The 13,869-nt window shown below is 38.6% G+C and overlaps 1 protein-coding gene across 1 annotated transcript; it reads right to left on the minus strand.

Moving 5' to 3' along the window:
• Positions 1 to 199: 199 nt before the first annotated feature.
• tdp1 (tyrosyl-DNA phosphodiesterase 1) lies at positions 200 to 11,891 on the minus strand. Its single transcript, XM_038702002.1, is given in 17 exon segments — positions 200 to 453; positions 3,072 to 3,177; positions 3,415 to 3,517; positions 4,335 to 4,442; positions 4,649 to 4,715; positions 4,960 to 5,008; positions 5,323 to 5,499; positions 6,573 to 6,651; positions 6,884 to 7,054; positions 7,183 to 7,275; positions 8,269 to 8,303; positions 8,475 to 8,571; positions 9,374 to 9,429; positions 9,892 to 9,935; positions 10,455 to 10,577; positions 10,580 to 11,062; positions 11,738 to 11,891. Coding segments are annotated over 16 exon segments (1,863 nt in total). The 5' UTR covers positions 11,061 to 11,062; positions 11,738 to 11,891; the 3' UTR covers positions 200 to 379.
• Positions 11,892 to 13,869: the final 1,978 nt, after the last annotated feature.

Here is a 13,869-nt window from a genome sequence, read left to right on the forward strand (position 1 = left end):
GTTTCCTCATATTGAGTATATTATAAATTTGTTCATTATTTTATGTTGTTTGTCTATGTTATGAAGCTTTGTTGGATAGGCCTAATGTAAAAAAGTGAAGATTAATCTCAAAATTTAAGTAACAGAAATAAATGGAAATGTTTACCAAAAATAATGAGCTACGCACATTTAATTGAGGGTGCAAAACATCACAACTGGACAATATTGACATATTTTATTTAATGGTAGAAAACATGAGTCTACAGTATGGTATACAATATAAAAAAATAAATGTTACTGACAACTAACAACTAGGCATAGTACTGGCAGTTACAAACACACTAGTTTTAAAGTAATAGAAAGGTCTCTATGTACAGTGTGTGTGTGTGTGTGTGTGTGTTCAGGAGGGAACCCAGATGTTGCCGTGAGTGTCGGGGGCTTGGCTGTACGAAATGTTCCAGATCCAAGGCTGATCTGAAAACAGACAAAATAAAAAGAGGCCAGTAAAATTAAACGTGAATCCTTTGGTTTCATAAATAAAGGGGACATTACATTGGACAAAATGGCAGCATTTATTCCTGCTAAAATGAGTGTATTCATTCACTCACTCTAAGTGGAATGACGTGCCTCAGACATGTATACTGACTGATACGACTATTCATGGTGAAGAAAATACAGGATATACCGATTTTGTTGATGTCTGCCATTATTTAGGAAACTACAAACATTTTACAACTACATTTCACCCCAGCAGGGAGTCTGATAATATTTTGGGAGGCATCATCAGGATGACCATGTCATCATTTTAAACCCGTTCATACTCGCAAACTAGCAAATTTGCTTAATTTACAGAAAATAATCTTTTTTTAAATACAGCTCCCTTTTTTTTGGTTTAATTAGGGAATTTAAAAAAAAAAAACATAACCTACAAACTAATCCAAGTTCCAATTATCTTTAGGTCTGCCCATGTGCAACAATATGCCACGAGTTCTACACAACATGCTGTCAGATTACTTGACAGGATAATGTTAGAGACACATTTAAATCTGTGTTTTGTGGACTAAATGATGCACTCTCTTAAACCTCTCTACTGCTACCTTTATACAGGTGCTGGTCATATATTTAGAATATCATCAAAAAGTTGATTTATTTCAGTTATTCCATTCAAAAAGTGAAACTTGTATAATGTATAAATTCATTCCACTGATATATTTCAAGAGTTCATTCCTTTTAATTTTGATGATTATAACTGACAACTAATGAAAACCCCAAAATCAGTATCTCAGAAAATTAGAATATTTTGAAAAGGTTCAATATTGAAGACACCTGGTGCCACACTCTAATCAGCTAATTAACTCCTGCAAAAGCCTTTAAACGGTCTCTCAGTCTAGTTCTGTAGGCTACACAATCATGGGGAAAACTGCTGACTTAACAGCTGTCCAAAAGACGACCATTGACACCTTGCACAAGGAGGGCAAGACACAAAAGCTCATTGCTAAAGAGGCTGGCTGTTCACAGAGCTCTGTGTCCAAGCACATTAATAGAGAGGCGAAGGGAAGGAAAAGATGTGCTAGAAAAAAGTGTACAAGCAATAGGAATAACCGCACCCTGGAGAGGATTGTGAAACAAAACCCATTCAAAAATGTGGGGGAGATTCACAAAGAGTGGACTGAAGCTGGAGTCAGTGCTTCAAGAACCACCACGCACAGACGTATGCAAGACATGGGTTTCAGCTGTCTCATTCCTTGTGTCAAGCCACTCTTGAACAAGACACAGCGTCAGAAGCGTCTCGCCTGGGCTAAAGACAGAAAGGACTGGACTGCTGCTGAATGGTCCAAAGTTATGTTCTCTGATGAAAGTAAATTTTGCATTTCCTTTGGAAATCAAGGTCCCAGAGTCTGGAGGAAGAGAGGAGAGGCACAGAATCCACGTTGCTTGAAGTCTAGTGTAAAGTTTCCACAGTCAGTGATGGTTTGGGGTGCCATGTCATCTGCTGGTGTTGGTCCACTGTGTTTTCTGAGGTGCAAGGTCGTCACAGCTGTCTACCAGGAAGTTTTAGAGCACTTCATGCTTCCTGCTGCTGACCAACTTTATGGAGATGCAGATTTCATTTTCCAACAGGACTTGGCACCTGCACACAGTGCCAAAGCTACCAGTACCTGGTTTAAGGACCATGGTATCCCTGTTCTTAATTGGCCAGTAAACTCTTCTGACCTTAACCCTATAGAAGATTTATGGGGTATTGTGAAGAAGAAGATGCGGTTAAGCCAGACCCAACAATGCAGAAGAGCTGAAGGCCACTATCAGAGCAACCTGGGCTCTCATAACACCTGAGCAGTGCCACAGACTGATGGACTCCATGCCACGCCGCATGGCTGCAGCAATTCAGACAAAAGGAGCCCCAACTAAGTATTGAGTGCTGTACATGCTCATACTTTTCATGTTCATACTTTTCAGTTGGCCAACATTTCTAAAAATCCTTTTTTTTTGTATTGGTCTTAATATTCTAATTTTCGGAGATACTGAATTTAGGATTTTCATTAGTTGTCAGTTTTAATCATCACAATTAAATGAAATAAACATTTGAAATATATCAGTCTGTGTGTAATGAATGAATATAATATCCAAGTTTCACTTTTTGAATGGGCAGAAGATCCTTTTTGTTTAAACACAAACAGTCCCAGGGTGCCGGTTAGCTAACTAGAGCTCTCGCCCCATGTACGGCTGAGACCTATTTCCCTCATTTCCTATCTATCCTATCCAGAATAAAGGCAAACATACATTTAAACAGAAAAACAGAAACAGTTGCTATATCGCTCTCGTCAAAGACAGTTATTGTGTGTCTTTGACACCAAAGACACACAATAACACAAACCAACCAACTGAGGCAGCAGTAGATCAGCAACTCCCTTGTTCTGCAAGGTAAAATGTTTTTGTCAGTGGAGTCTGATGGCTTTTACGAGTGCGATATAGCAACTGACCGACAGACTTTCTTAACTGGAAATAAGTGTGAGTCAAATGCTATGTGAGAGAGCAACAGACTTCAGATGTCATTTACACACACGCACGCACGCACACACACATATCTGTACCTTTAGGAGAGTAGCTTGTGGGAGGGAGGTCAAAGGGCACAGGGAAACCAGAGGAGGAGGAGACCAGAGGAAATGGATTTTTGTGAACAGGGAAGGTCTTCATGTTCTGGAAGGAGACAACCATCACACCACACATTACTCTACATGAGCTCTTTATAGTTTGCACTGTTATTCAGCATATGTAATACTTTTTTTCCTTTTACATTTTTGAACGATGAAAACGAGGTGTGTATCAGATTACAAATGCATTTTGTGCAAGGCAAATGTTTATTACATGATTAACATCTCTCTAGCATTTAGACATACTAGCATAGAGCTACTGTTTGTCCACATGTGTTCTTACAAAGGCAGAGGGCACGTAGAGGACTCCCAGCTCATATGACCGAACCATCACCTGAGTGTTGTTCTTCTCCAGTGCACCCCACGCTGCTTTGGACAGGTTGGCACTGAAACACACACATTAACACGTCAGATTTAATGTTTCAGTAGCCGTGTGGATAAAGAAAGGAACATTTCAGCACATACATAATATGCAATGATCATTTCAATTCATTTTCAGTAGGGTAGGGTTTGAATAACTCTTTCTAGAACGTAAAATAATTGTCATGAACAGTGTTGGCAATATGGTGTATGGCGAATATAATTATGATGAACAATGCATACAACCACAATACGCACATTATACAAGCATGGCTTATTATTAATTATGTTTTACATTTAACATACAGTTTATTGCTAATTATTTAAGAGGTGGAAATAAAATCACAAAAGTTGTCTTTCTGTTGATTTGCCATAATCATAATCATTAACAATTAAGTTAATGATAATTATTTTGAGGTGAAACACAAAAAATTTAATTTCTGCTTTTGGATAAAATTAAATGTTACTATTCCTTTAATTAGTTACCACACCAGTTTCAGCAGTAAGTAATATGAAATAAATAAGACGACACTGTAAATCAGAAAATCACATATGCAAATAAAAACAAATAATTTCACATAATGAAGACACAGTATAATGTCTGTGTTCCTTCTAGCTCATTTTAATGCATGCATTCATAATGTATGACTTAATTTAAAAAGATTGTTAAATTAATTTTATAATTGTTTTTTTAGGTTTTATATGTTGACTATGTAACAACTGTCCAGGGACTACAGATGGAAAAAAGTATTTTGGCTTACTCTATGCTTATTAATGTGCACTGTCTCTGCTAAAATAAACTGATAAAAAAAAAAAAAACACATGTGAAACTGGCACACGCACCTTGTGACGAGGAACCAGGCAAGCTGAGTGAAATCTGGTGAGGCCCTCATGTATGTCTTGATGTGTGGCATGGCGTGACTCCTTCCTGTCGTATTCGCCTTCCAACCGCTACATGCACATATGCAAACAAGAGTATTTTATTCAGTTGAATTACACTTACAGGAATTATGAACAGGGCTGTGTAGGTCTTTACTAAGCTAAAAATAAAGTCTGTAGACCAGGGTGCCTCACCATTAATGAAAAAATTATGAATGCAATGCAAACAGAAATGCCAGGCCATAGGACTGAATTTAGATTAGTAGAAGTGAACTTACTGAAAGTAGGAGTGGAGCCAGAGTTGTTTCTGCGCTGTCTGGATGCTGTAGGGAAGAGAGCCTCCCGCTGCAGGACAAAGAAGATGTACATCACAACCAAATACACAGCAGTCCCTAAACAATCAAATGTTACATCAATCAAACAATCAGTAAGAGAGTGATGTTTGGGGTGGATGATTAAATTAATAGGCACACTAATAAGCTGCCAATGATCATGCTGTGGCCAAAATGTACTGGCATTTAGTAAAAGTTGTTTTTTTATCTGCATGTGACCTCTACAACACGATATATAGACAAATTATTTGACTCACCTGGGTAGCCTTCTAAACTAGTTCTCACATCTTCAACTGATGGATACAGCTGTAAAATATCAACCCATTAGTGATTTGTATTACATTTATATACCTTCAACATACAGTACATGACTACATTTGACAAAAAAATATTTTGGCAATTAAATGTCCTGCAGGGACTCTGAGGAAGTGTAGAAATGTAACCTCAAAATGACTCTTGTTTTTACCACTTGAAAGCTGAGGCAAATAAGAACATAATACTTGTACTAGCAGCAGTCATAGAAAACCTCATTTTTCTGGGATGTTTTTATTCTATCTTTCTCAAAGCAGTTTAATGCTGCATCACACAAGCAACATTAGGTTTCAGTTGGAGGGACCTACCAAGTGCATGGGGGGGTCCGGGCGAAAAGAGGATTTCCCCAGCGTGGTCATGGTGCGCTGAAATTCCCCTGCCAACCATTTGGTCTTATCCAGTCCCATAGAGCCGATGCTGGAGAACTGGCCAATCACAGGCCATTTTTCTTCACCGGGAATAGGCTCTGTGTGGTCATACAACAGCTAATCAAATAAGAAGAAGGGAAGAAAAAGATGAGGAAATTCCAGTTAGAGACCATGCAGAGGTTGTTAAATTTAAGTGCTGTCATGTTCTTGTGAGAAATTACTCTTTATTTTTAGTTGCATTACATTGGCAATATTTAGATCTTTTTCCAATTCACCTGGTTATTGGGGTGCTGCTGACCTGAAACTTGTTCCTAATAGACTATGTAAATGCAGGCAAAAACCCAAAAATCCTAACAACAAAGTTTTTTTGGAAATGCTTTTCAGTGATCTGAGCAGTGTTGCTTACATGCAAACTACCAGCCAGTCAGCATTTAAAAGGATTTTATCTGTGTGTTTGCATGTTTTAGCAACTGTGTTTTTAAAGTTTTATAGGTTGACTATGTAACAACTGTCCAGGGACTACAGATGAAAAATAGTCTTTTGGCTAACTCTGGCGCATTTGCATCTATGCTGATTAATGTGCACTGTCCCTGCTAAATTAAACTGATTAAATAAAAAACTACTGCTGACCATTTTCCAAAGTAAACCAGACGTTTTCCGATTGATACCTTCCCGGCAGCTATTTTTTCCTCTTTACCACTGTGTTGTAATGTCCCGATTTTTAATTTTCACTGTTGCACATTGGTCATGTATGCAAACTTTTCAGATGTTACTGGTTTGCCACAAGCACTTGAACTTTTTTTCATCCGATGCATTGTCATAAAACCATAATACATCTTTGACAAATATGAAGAGGGTTTGTGACGGATGTCTGTGTGACGGATGACCAAATTCATCAGCAAATCTCACACGTCTAAAAGTTGATTTAAACTGTACTGAAATTAACTGAACCTAAGACCATGAAAGTAAGAAATACACATATTTTCAAAATAGCATTCAAAAAAGCACATTAACCATTTCTTCTTCTTGTAGAAATGTTAAATAAAACTATATATAACAGAGACAAATTGGAACTACTTGCTGCTATTTACTTTTGCTCTTTGTTTTCTATCATGAGTCGCAGTATGTTATTAACTAGTTAGAGAAGTGAGTGGGAGATGAGGAGAGTAAACAAACAAACAAATATTTACCTTCCTCATCCTCAGGTGGCCCCAGCGCTCCATGTCTGAACCAACATATCTCCCTGGGGTTGAGCCGACCAAATAAACCCTGATAATAGAAGTTAAGAGTTTATAATAAGTGATACTTGTAATCCAGATTTTATATTTACTTACAACTGCATAGGATGTTGCAGGACCATCATTTAGCAGCATATATATATACATATATATTTATTTATCTAAATACTTACATTACCTGGTTGGATGTGAAAGTCATTATTACTAACTCCCATCTGCATCAAACCTGTGCACATATGTAACTGCATGAGCCTCGCGTTTACCTGGTCTCTGAAAGGTCGTGCTCTTTGATCCGTTGGATCCACTCCTCAAGTTCTGGGGCGCGGTACGATGCCAGGTATTCCAGCAGGTCCCTCTTAAAGAAGGTTGGTGACTCACCTGCGCTCGCACTGCTGCCCTTTGGTAACTGTGGAAACATGGGGCTTATCCACATCCTGGTTTGGAAAAAATACATACAAAACTACTGTCTTTTCTTTCTCAAGTTTTAATGTGGCTGCACAGATTCATGTGTACCACCAAAATGTTTCCTAGGTTAAAAAAACTCCACATCCGACAGACTCACCCTTGTGTTTTCTGGTACCAGTCTGCTCTGATGAGGTTGGAGGTCAGAATGATGACTCTGAAGCCTTCCTCGTACCACAGCAACATCATCTTCCTGCACAAAGATACACAACAATGTTCTGCTTAATATAACAACAACAAAGAGTACATGCCAAGACCTGTATTACCTGCAATGTAAGTCCCCTAGTACTAAATGCAAATGTTTTTTCCCCTGCAGTACCTCTGTATGTGTGTCAGCAACACATACATTTTTAATAATTCCTTCAATATACAGGGAGTTTAAAAATACTCAAAAAGTTTATATAGGATGATAAAAGACCAGTTATCTTAAAAGCTGCGGTGTATCTAATTATGATTAATGACTCCACTTAGGGTCGGTGCTGGTACTGTGCATGCTGGCTCACTAGAACAGCTTACTTGGAGATGTAAAGGGAACTAAGTCATTGTTAATGTTATTAAATACACTCAAAATGTCTGCTGTGAAAAAGCTCTTTACTGTGCTCTACAAATCTGATCACTGAGTCACACAGACAACCCCTGACTATCCCACACTAATGTCAAACCCAGAATGTTTCAGTGTGGGACAACTTCAGGAAACAAGACTGAGAGTCTACAGCCATGTTATCAGCTGAAACTGTACCTAGGCACAGCAGTACTCTGTGCTTAATGCTAATGTCTGCATGCTAACAATTTCAATGCTAACATACCGATGTTTACCATGTTCATCATCTTAGCTAAGCACGTCAGCAATAAACACAGAGGACAGCTCAGGCTGATGACAAAGACATTAGTTTTGCAGGTAAATGGTCATGAACCAAAATATTAGATAAAACTTTTATTGAATAAATCTGTACAAAATTTTATCTAAATCCATTCAATGGTTGTTGAGATATTTCACTTAAAACCACAATATATATATCTCTCTACAATGTCATGCTAATCTAAAAATATGTTATTATTGACCAGTGGTGGACCAACCAACACTGGCATCCATAAAGCTGCAACAACATCCAAAACTGATCTGATGTGTAAGTAAAAAAAAAAAAAACTAATTGGTATAATACCAAATATGGAAAGAAATGCTTACGTGTGGTGAGTTCCAAAAGCAATATCCAGCTTGGCCTGTCAGGGCAGATCACAGACATTAGTCCTATTTAAAGGGAAATCCAGAGTCCATAAAGAACAGTCTTACTAACAGGCATTTCACAGTATGACAGTTTGACATAATAACAGACAAACTGCACTTCAGAGAAAGTCTTTAAAAAACTGTTTGCTTAGGCAGTGAGTCTGTACCTGGCAGAATCGAACATGTGGAAACGGCTGAGCCTGCTGGATCAGCCGGGCCTTGGCCTCCCTCTTATCTCCATGGACGATCAGAACTGGACGGTCCCTGTAAACACAACCCAGAACCAAGGTTCAAAATTTGGCCTGTTTCACCGGATTGTCATCAGCATCATCACTTTCATTTAAAAAACAAAATGTCAGTATCCATTAGGAGTTGTAGTATCTCTTGATGGCTTAATTAGAGTTTATGATGCTTTACTACCCTGACGAGAATGAAATCTAAGGAAACATGAATAATGTTTAAGGATACAAATTTAAAATTTCACAAATACAACTGGATATAAACACTGGTAAGAGCCTTGAAAATGCCATGTTTATAAACCCATCGCCACGCAAAAAATCTCCTGAATACTTATCAGAGACACATTTATTGTGCCATCCAGTTTTAACTTTGAGTCTTGAGCAATAATACACTTAAGGGCAGTGTCATCAGTATAATAATGACATAAACAGATTCCCATGTTCATGATAATGTGATAGTAGAGCTGCAACAATTATTCGGATAATCGATTAGTTGTCAACTATTAAATCACCCACTACTTTGATAATCGTTTGGGCAATTTTTTTTTTTACATAAATGATCTGCTTCTTAAATGTAAATCTTTTCTGGTTTCACTAATCCTCTATGACTGTAAAATATAATATCTTTGGGTTGTGGAAAAAACAAGACATTTGAGGACATCTTCTTGGGCTTTGGGAAACAGTGATTGACATTTTTGACAGTTTTCTGACTCTTTATAGACTAAACAACTAACCGATTAATCAAGACAATATTGACAGATTAAACGACAATGAAAAGAAATGTTAGTTGCAGCCCCAGATGGTAGCAAAGAAGAAGCAAAACTTACCTAAACTCTGATGGGTATTGCTCCACCATCCAAGCAATATCAAAGCAGTAGTTAAACTATGAAGAAAGAGAGTATGACCTTAAAACTTGGTAGAAAGATGTATACAAGACTCTGCTGCCACGCTAGCACATAACCTTGAGGCTGTACTTCTTCACAGTGGTGCTTTCTTCTAAATGCTAATGTCAGCTTGCGAACATGCAAGTACTGCTTTACAGTTTTGTATTTTGTTCTGAACACCTAATTAAATTTTTTACACAACAAAAAGTTAAAAGATCACCAGAATGAATGTGTTTCATCCTGAGGGGAACATGGATGACACCAAATTTCATGGTAATATATCCAATAATTGTTGAGACATTTGACTAAAAGCAACCCATCATATAGATATTGGTATATTTCTGTTTGGACCAAAGTAGTAGGCTGACCAACCAACTGGCAGAGAGACATTTCCATCTCTAGAGCCATGCCGATAGCATGGCTCAAAAACAGGACATAAGATTGTTTATATGGTTACTCACCTGAACAGATTCTTTAAGGGTCCCAAATAATGGAGAGAGAATGTCTACATGAATGAAAAAAAACAATAAAGATTACTATATAAAACTAATATATAAAAGACGACAAATAGGTGACAATAGGTGGTAGCTGTACTTTAAACAGGGAGATCCCACAGAGTAAAAACATTGTGTTGGGATTAAAACTATTTTACTTAACAAAAAGTGCCCAAAGTCTTACCAGACTGACTTGAAGCAACCACAGAGTCAACGCAGAGTCACACTCATTCGACAAAAACAAGTATGGTTAAGATATTCAGCCTCCATGAACATTTGGGAGCTTCCCATACAACCAGCTGTTTACTGCTGGCCACTGAACAACTCTACTGGAGCAATGAAGTGCTTCAAGGAAATCTGGAGCACAAAAGAATGTCAGATGTTCAAAATTCTCTATTTTGACTTTCCCTGCTGGTCTGGGGGTTTTAACTTGCACCTTTGCATCAAATATATGATTCCATTGTCTTATTTCCTCAAAAGGTAGAACGAAAGTGTCTGCACCAAATGTCATTAAATGAAACTCTCCTCACCTCTGATGTGCAGAGCTCCACTGTTGTACTTCTTGTCCAGGCCTGTGACTTTGTTGAGGTAAAACCTGTAGGTGTCATTTAGACAAGGCATACTGGATTCAAAAAAGTCCTCTGGCTCGTCATATAGTACAGCCGGCCGTGGGGACTTGGAGGTCGCTCGTTCTCCACCTTCGCTTTCTTTGTTTTTGGGCTCGGAGATGCCCTTTTTGGTAAATTACTGAGACTCTTCCCCTTTACATCTCCATCATCATCATCACTATCTGAGAGAGCCCAGCCTGAGCCATCTGACACCTCTTTCTTCCGCTTTCCAGCCAATGACGGACTAGTTTCATACTTCACTGGATTCAGCTGGTTAACTACTGCTGACTGTCTGGCTTCAGAGCCGATAACAAGTGAGGATCCAGGGGTGTTAGCTGGTTCTGGTTTCACCTCAACAGTGACTGGCTGCAGTTTGGGGCTGGGGGGAGACCCAGACCAATGGGAGCTGTGATTGGTTACAGCGGGTCGGTGGGGCTTAGAGGTTGTAGTCCCGGAAAGAGGAAGAACCTCATCATCGTCATCACTGCTGGATATGGTCCACTTGCCGTGTTGACTGTCCTGAGACATGCCTGACCAGAGATACAGAGAATTCAAATATCAGCTAAGCAACAGGATGAGAGCTGGCCTGAGGTGAAGCCACTGATCAGTCCTGAATTGATACACTGGGTGTTCAACAGCATTTAAAAGATGCATTTCACCTACTTTGACACCTTTAGCAGCCTGCTACCAATGTTATACCAAACACATCAACATGTGTCCATGAAACTTGCAGGACAGGCTTTGTGTGGGGCGACCTATGAAGTGGTGATCTGTGACAATTACTGTTTATAATAGGAAGCTAATCTGATTTCATTTTAACAGGGATGGATGTTCACAGCTGAAATAACCCAACTGACAGTCGGTCAGTATTTAGGTTCATCTAGGTAATTTTGAATGGTGATGCAACGTTGCAAAGTCAATAACAAGGGAACTTACTGGGTGTAAATATAACACGTGTGAACATATACAACAACAGGCGAAATGGTTCAAAATTATGCAACTGCGGGAAAATATACAGCACAAAAAATTGTTATTGTTGTTACTTAAGATTATCGTATTAAACTAAAAAAAAAACAAAATAATAGAAGCAAAGCGGATCATGCAAGTTCTGCAGTTTAACGTTATAAATGGAAATGATAAAATTACATTATGCTATTATGAAGAGTGTGAATAATATAACGGCCCGAGTGTGACATTTTCTTTACCGGGTCAGATAAGTCAGCAGCAGCAGCAGCAGCACAGGTTAATGCTGTTGTGAATGCAGTGATTCCACACAATCCACCAATTAACAAACTTAATACAATACACTTCCATGAGACAAGCCACAGCGCAGGAGGTGCACAAGGAATACGTGTCCGGGTCGGAACTCCACTACTCCTCTTGTAGTTCCGCCACATCGGCGGGATCTAACCAAGCAGCGAGCTTTTTATATCGCCTACAGTCTATGGCAGCGACCCATTAGTATGTTTAACAAGTAAGGCTTTATACACAAGCATCACTAAAAAAATAAAGACATTTTCTCTTTGTATAGGCCTATGTGGTTTTTTTATTTAATTCTAAACTGATAAGTTTTTTTGTACATTGATTATGTTTTTGTTTGTCAGTTCACATGGAGATTTAAAAAATCTAGCTAATTATATTTTTATGCCAGAAACCAGAAATCATTGGCAGACTGGAATAATGACTGAAGAAGTGGGCACAGTCAGGTAAGGGTAGACCAGGAATACAGGAATAATAGGCCCAGATGTGGTGGAGGACAGTTGTGAGGAAAAAAAGCTGTAACAAACACACAGTACAGTACTCAATATATGGACAGGAGTGGAGATAACAACTGCAAATGGAATTATTTGGTAGCCTACTTTTTTACTCAGCATAACTAAGAACTTTGTTGAACAAATAAAATATTGTTAATGATCTTAAGTAAGTAAAGGTAGGTAAGTGTCTTGGGAGCCCATTCTTTTTAAATCAGTTCTTAAATACTGACAATAATACACCATGATGATAATATTTGAATGATGAGCCAGGTGTCGCCCATAGACTGTATGAAAACGGTGTCACCAAGTCAGGCTCAAGTAGACTTGAACTATAGCATAATCTTGCCACTTGACTTTGCATTTATTTAATTAACTCAGAGCTTGGAATATCACATCTATGGACGTTCAGAAAGCTCAGCGGCAACAATCAGCATGCTGGTGCCAGATGTTTGCAAGATAATTTACTTTGGAAAGTAATGTATACACAGGGCTTTTGGGGGTTCCTAAAATTCTAAAAGTAGCCTGGGTTGAACAGGGGTTAGAGGAGGAAAAGGAAGATAATGAAGATGTGGCTTTTATGATTAGATCAATTTATTAACACATTGTCAACATTTGTCTTCAAGCAAGCACTGAGCATTTGCAGCAAAGGGCTGGGATTAATGTATGTACACACACATACAGTATGTCCAGCTGCTTGAGAACTTAAATATTTATTTAGCATGATGTCTGTGTAAAACAAAAAACATGTAAACAAATGCAGAGGAAATTCTTAAAATTAAAATGAATATTTTGATTTGATTACCTTAATATGCTTATTATGCAGATTTCATTGCGATTCACTCCTCAGTATAACCACAGAAGCAAGAACTCATCAACGAAACTGAAGCACAGGCAACACTTCTGTTGTAGTGAAACAGCTTTCATTGTAGTCCATCAGTTGGAAGGATTTGGAGCGCTGTGCTCTTCTCAAGCTCCAAGAGCTCTGCTGTTTTTTTCCCCTGCAGGGAGTGGACTCTTGGTTATCTGAATGCCTCAAAGGTTTTCAGCAGCTGGCTGATCAGGAATGGGAGGAGGGTTCCTACATCCTCCTCTGCTCCTGGATGGATGACTGAGACAAAAATTTGAAAGTCCTCCAATGTGACCTACAGGAACAGAGAGAGAAGACGAGTATGTGTTTGTATGTGACAAATACAAAAGTGTTATACCTGACTTTTGTCCTTACGTCCCTGCTGAACTGCTGTGACAGGCGCTTTTCTTCGTCCAGTTCTTCCAAAGAGCTCTTGCGCCATCTGACTCAGACAAAGGTGCCTTGCTGTCGTCCAGGCCTGTAAGGCCAATAATTATTTAAATAATGGGTTGATTATTTCTCTGTAGTCTGATGATTTCCGGCATGCATTTTATGCCATCAAGTGTCATGTGCAGGAGCACTGTGTTGTACTTTCCAATTCAGCCATGAGGAATTTTCTTTCAACTCTGTTGTTTCACCAAACCTTTTGCAGATCACATGACTTAATATTAAATTAAATGAACTTCTAAATTCAACACATCCCTGTAATCTCATGTATCTATCGCCTGTCGTACTC

Source organism: Micropterus salmoides, unplaced genomic scaffold, assembly GCF_014851395.1.
Source record: "Micropterus salmoides isolate LMB-PRFRI ecotype aquatic unplaced genomic scaffold, ASM1485139v1 Ms_hic_scaffold_6, whole genome shotgun sequence".
Lineage (NCBI taxonomy): Eukaryota > Metazoa > Chordata > Actinopteri > Centrarchiformes > Centrarchidae > Micropterus > Micropterus salmoides.